Source organism: Equus quagga, chromosome 5, assembly GCF_021613505.1.
Source record: "Equus quagga isolate Etosha38 chromosome 5, UCLA_HA_Equagga_1.0, whole genome shotgun sequence".
Lineage (NCBI taxonomy): Eukaryota > Metazoa > Chordata > Mammalia > Perissodactyla > Equidae > Equus > Equus quagga.
The window spans coordinates 103,999,989-104,013,542 of NC_060271.1; the positions used below are offsets into that span (position 1 = coordinate 103,999,989).

Below are 13,554 nucleotides of genomic sequence, written 5' to 3' on the forward strand. Positions count from 1 at the left end.
GATAAAAAATTAATATAAACTAGACAAATGCTAAAAGCAAAAACGGGAATAGCAATAGTATCAGAAAAAACAATTCAAAGTGAAAAGCATTAGAGAAAGATATTTTCTATTATTTTTTAAAAGAATCCATCTGGAATAACAACCTTTATGCCCCTGACATAACTTCAAAACCAAAAACTGTGAGAAATGCAAGGGGAAATGGACTGATACGCTTACCAGAAGTAATCAACAGATGAGTGATCAACAGATCAGACAAACTAAGCCTATTCCTGTAAACAAATATTAGGTTTAAGAAAAGATGTAGTTACAGAGGAAAGAGTGTGCTGACTAAGATCCGAGTTGGGGTGGGAGGTAGAGGAAGCAGGAGCAAAGTATGCCGATGAACTGTTGAAGCTGGGCGATGGCGATACGGAGTTCACTTCGCTGTTCTACGCTTCTGTTATTTGAAAAACAAGGACTACTCAGAAGTGAATGACAAAGTATTACATAGCAAACCTGCAAGAGGTGACCACAGGTTCTCAAAGAAAAACAGGTAACCTTAAAAGCATTTACTCGAAAGCAAGAAACCAAACAAAACTGACCCATTTTTTTCCACTTTTTTTTCCTCCCAGTGTACCACAGAATCCCCCTGCCAAGTTCCAAATAAAGTCCTATTAGGACTCTGACTGGCATTTCATTATACTTATAGATTAACCAGGGGAAAATTCAAACATCTACAATTTACAATTTCAAAGAACCAGCCTCTGATTTTATAACTTTTGCTGTTTCCCCTGTATCATTAATTTTTGCTTGCATATTTACTTGCTCCCTTCTTTTGGATTTACTTTATTTTTTTCTCTTCTGTCTTGAATGGCTGGCTTTAACAATTATTTTTAATAATTATTTCAAGGATTGCTTTGAAAGCTTTAAGTTTTCTATGAGTATCACTCTGGCCTCTTTCTACAGGTTTTTAAGACATAGTACTTTCATTGTCATTCATTTTGGAATCATTCACAACTGCAGATTTTGTTTCTCCTGCAGCACAAAAGATATTCATAAGCACGTTTTTTAAATTTCCAAATTGGACAGTAACACTGCTGGTTTTCCTTCTGTTAGTTGATTACTTCATTGCTGTGTAGACAGAATGTTATCTGTGTAATTCCTACTTTAGGTTTCTTTGGGCCTCATTTATAGACAAACGTAATGAATAGCAGTCTGTCTTTTAACAGTGAATTTATTCCTTTCACATTTTGTGTCATTGATATGTTTGGACTCATTCTAGCCATCTTATTTCATATTTACCTTATTGTTCTTTTTCCTTCTCCTATTGAGTTAGGGTCCATTGGGGACCATTTTAAATTAATTTATTAATCCAGTAACGCAGATGAAGTAAAATCAAATTATTCTGTATCCTTCCGTTCATCATCCTTAAATTAAGAGGTATACTGTAACTAATAAACTACCAACATAATAAACTGAACACTACCTGTAACCTTGCCTGTCCTCAAAATATCATACTTTTAGAAGACTTTTACTTTCCCTCCTTGCTTGTAATGTTCTGTTAAAATACTGGAATTTTATTCCTAAATTATTGATTTACGTCATGCTTCTCATTTGTTGAAAAACACCTTTGGGGCCGGCCCAGTGGCACAGTGGTTAAGTTTGTGCACTTTACTTCAGCCACCTGGGGTTCACAGGTTCAGATCCCAGACACAGAGCTAGCACCACTTATCAAGCCATGCTGTGGCAGCATCCCACATAAAATAGAGGAAGATTGGCACAGGTGTTAGCTCAGCAACAATTTTCCTCAAGCAAAAAGAGGAAGATTGGCAACAGACGTCAGCTCAGGGCCAATCTTCCTCACCAAAGAAAAAAAAGAAAAGAAAAGAAAAATACCTTTATTTGAAATTTGATATTTTTATTGAATTCTAAACTTAAAATAATCTGCTCTTCTCGTATGATTCCTTTACTGATAACTTTCTCTAAAAACCTGTAGGATCCTCAGTTTTCCTTTGGTGTTCTTAAATGAAGTATCTGTGTCTTTTTTCAGTCAATCTGAAGATTTTTATCTTTCAACTCTGAGGAAATGTTCTCCTCTTTAATAATTTCTCCCTTTCTCTCATTTATTTTTATTACTTAAATCCATCAGTCTTCATTATTCAGCCCTTCTATTATTTTATTTCAATAAGCATTTTTTAATTTTCCAAAATACTTTCTTATTCTGACTGTTCTATATTGATAACTGTTTTGCTTTGTAGGGGCAATATGTGTATGCAGATCACATATATACACATGTAGAAATTCACACAGAATGTCTATAAAATTTTACTTTTTGTATATTTGTTTCAAAATTGGGGTTATATCTTGTATGTTTATCTAATTTTTTAATTCAATCATATATTGTGCCATCCGTCTATGTTGCTATGTATAAATCTATTTCATTCACTTAAATGGCTGGAAGGCATTCCAGAATATGCAGTAAACAAAGTTTGTTTAGACTGGTACTCTTGCTGGACACTCAGATGTCTTATATTTTTGCTATTAAGAAGGCAGGTTCCCTTGAGCACTTGCCTATGGTTAGTATTCAGTAATAGAAATAGCAAGTTTTAATTTTGCTAGGTATTGTCAAATTCTCCCTTACATTCCAGATCAAGACAGTATCAATCTAGCTAAATATAAATAGTTTTAGCTTTTTTATTACTTGAAACTTTATCTCTAATTTTGGGGAATTAGGGGAAATATTAAGGATTTTTTTTTTTTAATTTGTACATATCAAGTAACTTCCATGTTCCCAGCATTACAGTGAATGACAGAGAGAGAGACCTGGTTTTTGGTCCATGATGCTAAGTTTGGTGCAGTGGTTCCTGATGGGTGCTAGTCCACATCCTAAGGAGCCTTTTGGAAAGGGTGAAGCGGGGAGGGAGGAGTGCCACAACGGGAGTGGACTGACAACTCAGAGACGGAAGACAAGGATGTTAGATACCCCATGATGTACCAGTATATAGCACAGGACAGTCCAGGACCAAAGCACTGATTCCACATGTTTCTCTGGACATTCATGTAGGTGAAAAACAGATGCTGTTACCTGAGAGTAGAGTTAATTCCATTTTATGTATGAGAACACAAAGTATTTTGGGTATGATTTTAGTATAACTGAATTTTCCAGGAATGCAGCCATCATATAAAAACAGAAAACACTGTATTTTCTTTTGTTCAGAACTTACCAAGAGTAATTTACCATTTTGAAAAATCTCAACAATAAATCTTAGAGCTCCTAGTGCAACCTATCAGTTTAATCTATAACCGCTGCCCTGCTAGCGAGTCCACGCACACGCACGTGCAAGCATTTCAGCTCCTTTGTTACTTTGAAGTAACAACGAACTGTGATTAGTGGTTGTATATCTTTTTAAAAGAGGTGTCAATTCTTTTATAAAATCCCATTTTAGTCCAAAAATCCTATAAAACATATTAAGCATTCTATATCTTATGTATGTGTGCGTGTGAGGAAGATTGTCCCTGAGCTAACATCTGTGCCAGTCTTCTTCTATTTTGTATGTGGGACCCCACCACAGCATGGCTTGATGGGCAGTGTGTAGGTCCACACCCAGGATCCAAACCTGGAAACCCCAGGCCAAACTTAACCACTACGCAACCGGGCTGGCCCCTCTACACCTTTTTAATGATTCTGAATCATATACTGCATGAATCTTAAAAAATAAAGTTGCCAAAATGCCTTTTGACACTAAAACATTTTACAAGAACATAATGACTCAGACCAGGGTGTGGGAAGAACTGGGTATAGAAGTCACCTCACCTTTTACCTGAAACAAATCATAACCTTATTGCCTAATAATATTACCACATCCTAAAATGTCTCATTATTTAATATTTAAAATTCTTAAAATTTAAAAACTTTTAAGAATCAGGGGCCGGCCCAGTGACACAGTGGTTAAGTTCACACATTCTGCTTCTTGGTGGCCCGGGGTTCGCAGGTTCGGATCCTAGATGCGGACATGGCACCGCTTGGCAAAAGCCATGCTGTGGTAGGCGTCCCATGTATAAAGTAGAGAAAGAAGGGCACAGATGTTAGCTCAGGGCCAGTCTTCCTCAGCAAAAAGAGGAGGATTGGCAGTAGTTCACTCAGGGCTAATCTTCCTCAAAAAAAAAAAAAAATTTAAGAATCAATACCACTTTCTGATTCTACATACAATAATCACACAAAGATTCCAGAATCATCACTAAGTTGGTAAACTATATAAACAGGACTTAAAGTAGGCAGGATCAGCTTCTCCCCAATTCTCTTCCACAGCTAATTCTGGTTTTATAATTCTAAGTATAAATAAATCTTCCTATCTCTGCTCTCTTCCTCTTCCACAAAGCTCTGAATGTGTAACTGCTGGAGTGGAAAGGCAGGGGCACACAGAATGAAAATAAGCAAAAGAACTATTCTCACTCACTCCATTTTTTCCAACGTCACAACTTCAACCCAGAGTAAGTTACACAACCACTGAAAAGTTAGGAAGAAAATTCTAAGAAACAAAAAGAGCTATAAGTAAAATAAACACTTTATCTTTGCCTAACAGGTTAAAGATGAAGGTGACACAAACAATTTTCTATAGCTTTACATTTTAACAATCATAATCTAAAAGTACACAATATGTCAAAAACATCTAAAATATACATAAGATAAAGAGTACCAACGAAATTCTTCATTTTCAAAGAGTCCATCAGTTTAGGGTGGACACGGTTACCTCTAAATTGGCATCACTTCTTTAATCCAAAATTCCATTTCTAACAGATTAAGAGAACGAAAATTGCTTTTATTTATTTTTTGTTTGTTTTTTTGAGGAAGATCAGCGCTAACCTAACATCTGCTGCCAATCCTGCTCTTTTTGCTGAGGAAGACTGGCCCTGAGCTAACATCCGTGCCCATCTTCCTCTACTGTATATGTGGGACGCCTACCTCAGCATGGCTTGATGGGTGGTGCCATGTCTGCACCCAAGATCCGAACCAGCAAACCCTGGGCCGCCAAAGCAGAATGTGCGAACTTAACCACTGAGCCACTGGGCCGGCCCCAAGATTGCTTTTAAAACACAAAGTATGTGCACTGGCTTTTAGTGAAATTACCTTAGAAAAGAAGAATCAGTAACAAGTACTCAAGTCAGATTTCTTTTAATTCTGAAGAATACACCAGAAAATAGTCTAATCTGTTAAAGTACACAGCAATCAGGATATAGCACCACCCTCTCTCAAAAGACAGTCCATCCCATAGTGCTCAGACTGTGCTCTCTAAGACCATTTCCCATTGAAAGGAAAAAGGGGTTCCATAAGAGATGAGGTCTGGGGCGAGAAGTGTAAAAGAGAAGCCTGGAACATCTTGTCAGAGCAGAAAGCCAGTCAGATAACAAAGACTACTGGGGTCATTTCAACATGACTCAAGAGCCAACCTAAGTAACCCCACTGGCTGAAGATCAATAAGGATGTTAATAAGGATAATGACTGAGAACATCAAATATGTCCAGGGCTGGCCCCAGTGGCCTAGTGTCAAGTTCAGCACACTCCACCTTGGCGGCCTGGTTTGGTTCACAGGTGTGGACCTGCACCACTCGTCTGGGCCATGCTGTGGTGGCAGCTCACATACAAAAAGAGGAAGATGAGCAACAGATGTTAGCTCAGGGTGAATCTTCCTCAGCAAAAACAAAGTATGTCCAAATCCTTGAGCTCATGATAAAACTAAAAAAGAAATGAATTGGTGATCTTTGGAGGATGCCAGGAGCCACCTCATTATTTTTGAAAACTGGTAACTAAAAGGAGGAAAAAACACACCAAGAATTTAACCTGCCTTGGGCCTGGCCTGGTGGTGCAGCGGTTAAGTGCACATGTTCCACTTCGGTGGCCCAGGGTTTGCTGATTCAGATCCCGGGTGCAGACATGGCACCACCCATCAAGCCATGCTGTGGTAGGTGTCCCACATATAAAGTAGAGGAAGATGGACATGAATGTCAACTTAGGGCCAGTCTTCCTCAGCAAAAAGAGGAGGATTGGCGGATGTTAGCTCAGGGCTAATCTTCCTCAAAAAAAAAAAAACAATTTAACCTGCCTTTCCTATAAGATCTGAACCTGAAGAGTAACCTAATAGCTGACAGAGGGAATATTCTCTTAGAAATATTCCACCTAACAAATGAGGGGATGATAGAACTAAAAGCATAATGTTTACAACTTTAATGAATTAAAAGATTAACGTAATGGTCAATCAATCAATGGTTGATAATATTACAAAAAAATAGCTTAAAAATTCTTTATTTTTTGTTATAAAAGGCATTACTAGGAAATTTTGCAAAATCTGAATAAGACTACAGATTAGAGTACTATCACGTGGAGGTGAGATAAGAGAATATCCTTGTTCTTAGAAGATATACACTGAAGTATCTTTAGGGGTGGGAAATACATCGGGAACTTACTTTCAAATGGTTTAAAAATACTAATAATATGTAATAGAATAATAGAGCAACTATAGTAAAATGTTAACATTCGGGAAATCTGGGTGAAGGGCATATGAGAATTCTTGGCAATATTTTTAATAATTTTTCTGTAAGTCTAAAATTATTTCAAAAATTAAAATGTCAAAAAAAGAGACCGGCAACAATACATTATAGACCTCATGACAGGAGTACACACTACCTATGCAGTAATCCTGCACTCCCTTCTCCCCCACCCCAAAAATCAAATAAGCAAATCTGGATTTAGATCCTCTAGAATCTGGATGTAACTACCCATCTACAGAGAAACATGATAAAAGACACAACAAAGATGCAATAAACAAAATCTAGACCAAAGGAAACTCTACAGGAAAAATGACCTGGTGTCTTCCACAAGATATTGAGAGACATAGAAAGAGAGAGAATATGAATATGTATCTATAGATTAAAAGAATTAAGGATGGGGGCTGGCCCCGTGGCCGAGTGGTTGAGTTCGCGCGCTCCGCTGCAGGTGGCCCAGTGTTTCATTGGTTCGAATCCTGGGCGCGGACATGGCACTGCTCATCGGACCACGCTGGGGCGGCGTCCCACATGCCACAGCTAGAAGAACCCACAACGAAGAATATACAACTATGTACCGGGGGGCTTTGGGGAGAAAAAGGAAATAATAAAATCTTAAAAAAAAAAAAAAAAAAAGAATTAAGGATGTCCACACAAAAACTTGTACATGAATGTTCAAAACAGCGTTACGTCACAACAGCCAAAAGTGGAAACAATCCAACAGTCCATCAGTTGATGAACGGAAGAGCAAAATATGGCATAGCCATCCAATGGGATATCATCCAGCCACGAAAAAGAATGAAGGGGGGCCAGGCCGGTGGCGCAGCAGTTAAGTGCACACGTTCCGCTTAGGTGGCCCGGGGTTTGCCGGTTCGGATCCCAGATGCAGACATGGCACCGCTTGGTGCGCCATGCTGTGGTGGGTGTCCCACGTGTAAGGTGGAGGAAGATGGGCACGGATGTTGGCTCTGGGCCAGGCTTCCTCAGCAAATGGGGGAAGACTGGCAGTAGTTGGCTCAGGGCTAATCTTCCTCAAAAAAAAAGAATGAAGGAATTCATTTCACAACATAGAAGAACATTAAATACAGTGCGCTAAGTAAAAAAAAAAAAAAAAAGTCAGACACAAAAAAACACGTATGATCCCATTTATATGAGATGTCCAGAACAGGCAAATCTGTAGAGACAAAGTAGATGAGTGGTTGCCAGGGGCTGAGGAGAAGGGGAAATGGGGCATAACTGGAAAAAAAGACAAGAGTTCTACCAACCAATCACAATCTATGAACTTTATTTGGATTCCAATTTAAACAAACTATAAAAGAGAAAAAGTATTATAATAGGAGAAATGTGAAAACTAGATATTTGGTGATACTAATGTTTAAAGAATCCTAAATGATCAACGGATGCTAAAATGAGTAGGTTAAAGTTTGACCAAAAACAAGATATTTACATATGTGCCAAGTATCTCTCCAAAATAACTTACTGAATACAAAGTAAAAGTACCCTAACCAAGTCATCAAATTCAACATCACCAATATTAAGACAAAACCAATTATGTGCCTTCTAACACAATGTACTGAGAAGAACCAACATCATTTCTGTGGCATTCCTACAATATATAACTTGAATCTAATCATGAGCAAACATTGGACCAACATAAATTGAGCCATATTCTACAAAATAACTAGCCTGTCTTCTTCAAAAATGTCAAGGTCCAAAAACACAGAGAAAGGCTGAGGACTGGTTCCATGTAAAGGAGACATGACAACTAAATGCAATGTGTGAGCCTGGATTTTATTCTAGACTATGGGAAAAACATAAAGCTATAAAGAACACTGTTGGGACATGGAAGACGAATAAGGACTGTGAATGAGATAATAATTTTGTGTAAATGTTAGATTTCCTGACTTGTTTACTATACTGTGTGGTTACGTAAAAGAATTTCCTTGCATTTAGGAAAAAAGTCTCAAATGGTTCAGGGAAAAAATATATATACATAGCTATAAACATATTTTATATATAAGCATATATAAAGAACGATAAAGTCAATAGGGCAAAATGTTCATTGCTGAATCTGGGTAAACGGCATATGGGCGTTCCTTGCATATTCTTAGCACTTTCTTTAAGTTTGAATGAGGTCATTATATTTAGAAACACATACTGAAATATTTACAGAGGAAATGATAAGACTTCTCTGGTGAGCTTCAAAATAATGGGGCAATCAAATAGGATTCTAGATGAATCACAATTGGTAATGTATTGATAACTGTTAAAGCAGAGTAATGGAAACATCAGGTGGATTATACTATTCTCTGTACTCTTCTGTAATAAAAAGTTTTGAGAGAGTCCATAATGAAAAGTTTTTTAAATGGAGAAACTAAAGGTCAGGAGAATTAAGTGCCACTCACATCCAGGGCTCCAGTTTTGAAATCTTTCTAATATACGACACTCTTTCCATTAATCCCCCCCTTAAAACCTCTTCAGATGGGGGCTGGCCCCGTGGCCGAGTGGTTAAGTTCGCGTGCTCCACTGCAGGCAGCCCAGCGTTTCGTTGGTTCGAATCCTGGGCGCAGACATGGCACTGCTCATCAAACCACGCTGAGGCAGCATCCCACATGCCACAACTAGAAGGACCCACAACAACAAATATACAACTATGTACCGGGGTCTTTGGGGAGAAAGAGGGGGAAAAAAAAAAACCTCTTCATAAAATATGAACTATCAGGCAATTTTATTTCCTCTCCCCACCTGAAGTTTTATTTAATACCAACAGAAATACAGTAAGATACCTCTAACTCCACTGTACCTAGACATAGTTACCCTTGAGAATAAAATCAATAAATAATGGATCGAAGGTAAATGTAGACAGAAATAATCCTCTCAAAGAGATGATCTACAAATCACTGAGGATGTAGAAAAATCAAGAGACATTTATTAAGCACCCATTATGAGCCATTCCTTAAGTCATTTAATCCTCATATCAAGGCTGGTGTAATTTCTTTCCTTAATTTTTTTTATTGTGGTAAAATATATATAACTCAAACTGAGGTGATGTTTTTCAATCTCATTTTAGAGATAAGGAAAATGGAGATGGGTGAGAGGAAATTTTCCCAAGGCAAGCAGTAAGCAGCAAACCAGACTCAGAACCCAGGTTTTTCTCTAAAATGCATGACTGCCATATCTGACTGATTCTTAAGTCCCTTAAAATTTGGTTTCTTAAAAAAAAAAAAGGTGGTTTCTTTGAGTCAATACCAAGAGCCTAACCAATTCTGAAATAACTGATTTCCTACATATATAAGCCTAAAACAGCACACAGATGCAGGCATGCTAAGATCCTCCATAAACAGTCAGCAGACCCTCAGACAATCTCTCCACCTCACGACCTTTGCAGCAATAACTTTAGATGCTAAATCAAATACAAAAGTATATGAAAATAGGGCCGGCCCCGTGGCCAAGTGGTTAAGTGCTCGCACTTCATTTCAGCAGCCCAGGGTTTCACCGGTTCAGATCCTGGGCGCGGACATGGCACTACTCGTCAGGCCACGCTGAGGCAGCGTCCCACATGCCACAACTAGAAGGACCCACAACTAAAATATGCAGCTGTGTACTGGGGGGATTTCAGGAGAAAAAGCAGACAGGGGGAACAAAAAAACCATTGGCAACAGATGTTGGCTCAGGTGCCAATCTTTAAAAAACAAAAAGTATATGAAAATAAATGAGACATTTATCTTTCTTAAGCTTATATGTTGTAAATGGTAAATAAAATCCAAATAAGTTTGCATGGACGCTTTAGTAATACATTGAATTTATAGATTTTGGCTATTTCTAAAATAGCTGATTAGTACATCATTTTAAAAAGCAATGTTTTGGTCTCATATATGAGAGACAAATATGAATGTCCTGAATCTGTCAATATATAATTTGTAAATATTATAGAACCACCCATATCATAATGACCACCTTCTATACAAACATAGAAAGAAACTGAAAAACACTGTGAACTACAGCAGAAAACCCAGTAGGAATTTAACTTATGAGATAACCAATCTGCCTGGTTAACCTGGCGACACAGTGAGGAAATAATTCTCACGCAGACACGGAAAAAACCTGTGCACACAAGTGTCCCTTACCCCATTACCAAAACACTTCAAAAGTTTCTCAGAATCCCCAAGACCACAGCATTACGGATCAAAGTATCAAACTGGAAAATACACATACGCATGGTCCTATTCTCATTACGTATTTTGTGGGACAAAAATGGCTTTCAAAATAAAGAACTTATATTCAACAACCCTTCTTTCTTAAAACTTAAATCTTCATGATTGAGCTTGTTTTAAAAAATTAAAATTATGGCCAGCCTGGTGGCGTAGTGGTTAAGTTTGCACACTCCTCTTCAGCAGCCCGGGGTTTGTGGGTTCAGATTCCAGGCACGGATCTACACATCGCTCATCAAGCCATGCTGTGGCAGCGTCCCACATACCAAAGAGAGGAAGACTGGCAACAAATGTTAGCTCAGGGCCAATCTCCCTCATCAAAAAAAAAAAGCTAAAATTAAAAAAATCAAAGGGGCTAAAATATGTCAAAGCTATTGATTGGGGAAAAAACACACAGAATAAAGATTAAACTACAAAGAAGCACTGAGAGCTGCTATCCACAGAAATTTTCATTATCTAAATATCACTTTGCCCTTCTTTTTCAGGCAAACTTTTATTTTCATACATACCTAACACTATAAACATATGATAAATACTCAGAATTTTTAAAAATATAAATATTACTCAGTTATTTTAGAGAAAGAAAAATGTCCTCCAAAAAAATACCAGTGAAGTATAAATTTCCTCATATCTGTACCCTCAAACCATCATCCAAAATGGGATATGGCAAAACATTGTCCTGATTGTCCACTAAAGCCTACTTGCAAAGACTTCTATTTCAACATTTTCACTAATTAACAAACATATGACGCAACCTAAAAAAATATACTAAAACCAAGCACCACCCAAAAAATTACTCCCATCTAAACTAAGAGAAAGACAAATGTGAAAGCAAAAAGCGACAGGCAATAAAAAGTATTTTTCCTCACATCAAAGAAAATGAAAGCTTAAAACATTTTTTGTTAATCCAAGAAAAAGACAATTAACTTACTAGCATGCTTGTCTGCAAGCATTATAAGTGTGTTGGAAATATCTCGTCGTCTATAAAAGCACACTACTTTTGCTTCCACGTTGCCAGTTGCAGTCTAAGAAATAAGAAAAATAAAAGTCATTCTGTACTGAATATTAGATTCAAATAGTTTATAAAACAAAACTAGATACAGCACAATTATAAGATCCCTCTCATTTACACTGTGCCGACCACAACTGCAGGATAATCAGAGAGCTTAAAAAATTCAAATGAGGATGAGCAACACTTGTTCAGGTTCCAAGTGAAACTGAAATGTCAAACATAAAAGAACTCACTGGCATCAATTAAACTAAAGTGATCAGATCGCTTTAATGACTAAAGCCAGGCATAGTCAAATCTGATTAGCTGTAAGAAACTAATCCCGAAAACTTAAACAGCCACAACATAACTTAAGACAGTTAAACATATCTCCTCCAAACCCACTCCCAGAAGCACAGGCTGGTTACAATCATTTCTCCTCAACAGCCCCGTGTTCGACTGATGGTGAAGCTCTGTAGGTGCAGTGCAGCCAACCTGCAGGATGCACCAGACGACCTGGAAAAGCATTCTCCAGCCCAAGGAGTCTATGAATCCATAAGAGTCAATCTTCTTAGTGGTACTTAGTTTACCTTCACGTATAAAAGTATTAGAAACCCTGAGTCTGTGAACACTGAAGCTCTTCTTTCTTTCTGACTACAGTCGAGAATACAATCAATATTCAGTTAGGTTGCAATTTACTGCAGCTGGGGCCCAGCTCCCACGCTCCTGTGCTTTATGAATTGAGAGCTTTCAAGAAGGTCAATCATTCATTACAAACTTTCTTGTAAAACCATAGATTATAATAAAATGCTATTGTGATTTCCAATTTCAAATAAAGCTGAGAACAAATTTTCAGAATTTCTCTGGGCTTACAGATACAGTCAAACATAAAGAAATAAGAATATATATGTGGTGCAGTAAATTTGTCAGTTTTATGAAGTTCAGCGTCAGTATTTTAGAGTGAGAAACAGTCTTATAGAAATACTGCCCCTTAAAATTGCAATCATTAAATCCTAACCAAAGTGCTTCTATAATTCACAATATTATGATCAAATACATCCTCGATAAGTAATGATCACAGCAACCTGCTAAATGAACAGGCCAATATTTCCATGTAAATAAAATCTATCAATGACTTCAATAATAACATCTTTATCATTTTTGTCTTCTGGAGACAAACACATATTAAAAACCCAAAGCTGGAGTTTCAAGACATATTTTTTCTTGAAATAATATTTTTTCTTGAAATAATAGGGATACTCTAACAAGCTAATTAAATTCTTAAAGCTACTTGGGGTGAAGGGACATAGTTCAAAATAAATATTCTCTTCTGAACCACGCACACACCTGGCCATCAGGTAGTTTACAACTCCAGTATTCCTCTTCGCCTCTACAATACACACACACAGAACCTCGAGCATTCCTCTAAAGCTGAGCTACTCAAATTGTGGTCCAAGGCCCAGTCCACAACTGTGACTGTGTAATGAAATAAGTACAGGATTGAGAGTAAGTGTATTATAACATTTGAGAGTTAATTTTTTATCTATTGAACTTAGTGAAAAAATGGGGGCTTGCATTCTCATAAGCTTATTTTAAATTTTTGTTGATGTTATAAAAGCAGTCTGAGATAGTGACAATTCTTAAAAATCCTTCACTACTAATAGTTTGAGAAGTACTGCTCTAAAGACCTAGGTTAAATATTTAGCATATATAAAGTCTGGTTATTCTTTCAACTCATCAAATTTCTCCTGAGCCCTTTCCATGTGCTCAAGCACTGACCTAAGCCCTGTGGACACAGAGTGCTGCCCTCAGACCCTCCACTATGGCAAGGAAGAC

At 37.5% G+C, this 13,554-nt stretch overlaps 1 protein-coding gene across 9 annotated transcripts in view; it reads right to left on the reverse strand.

The window, feature by feature from the left end:
- The window catches only part of MTA3 (metastasis associated 1 family member 3), a 186,658-nt gene that overhangs the window by 128,812 nt on the left and 44,292 nt on the right, over positions 1-13,554 (reverse strand). For all 9 annotated transcript variants that reach the window (XM_046661216.1, XM_046661215.1, XM_046661214.1 and 6 more), the window contains one exon: positions 11,662-11,755. In XM_046661216.1, the coding sequence (XP_046517172.1) occupies positions 11,662-11,683 (22 nt within the window). In that variant the 5' untranslated portion in view covers positions 11,684-11,755. The remainder of the gene's footprint in view (positions 1-11,661; positions 11,756-13,554) is intronic.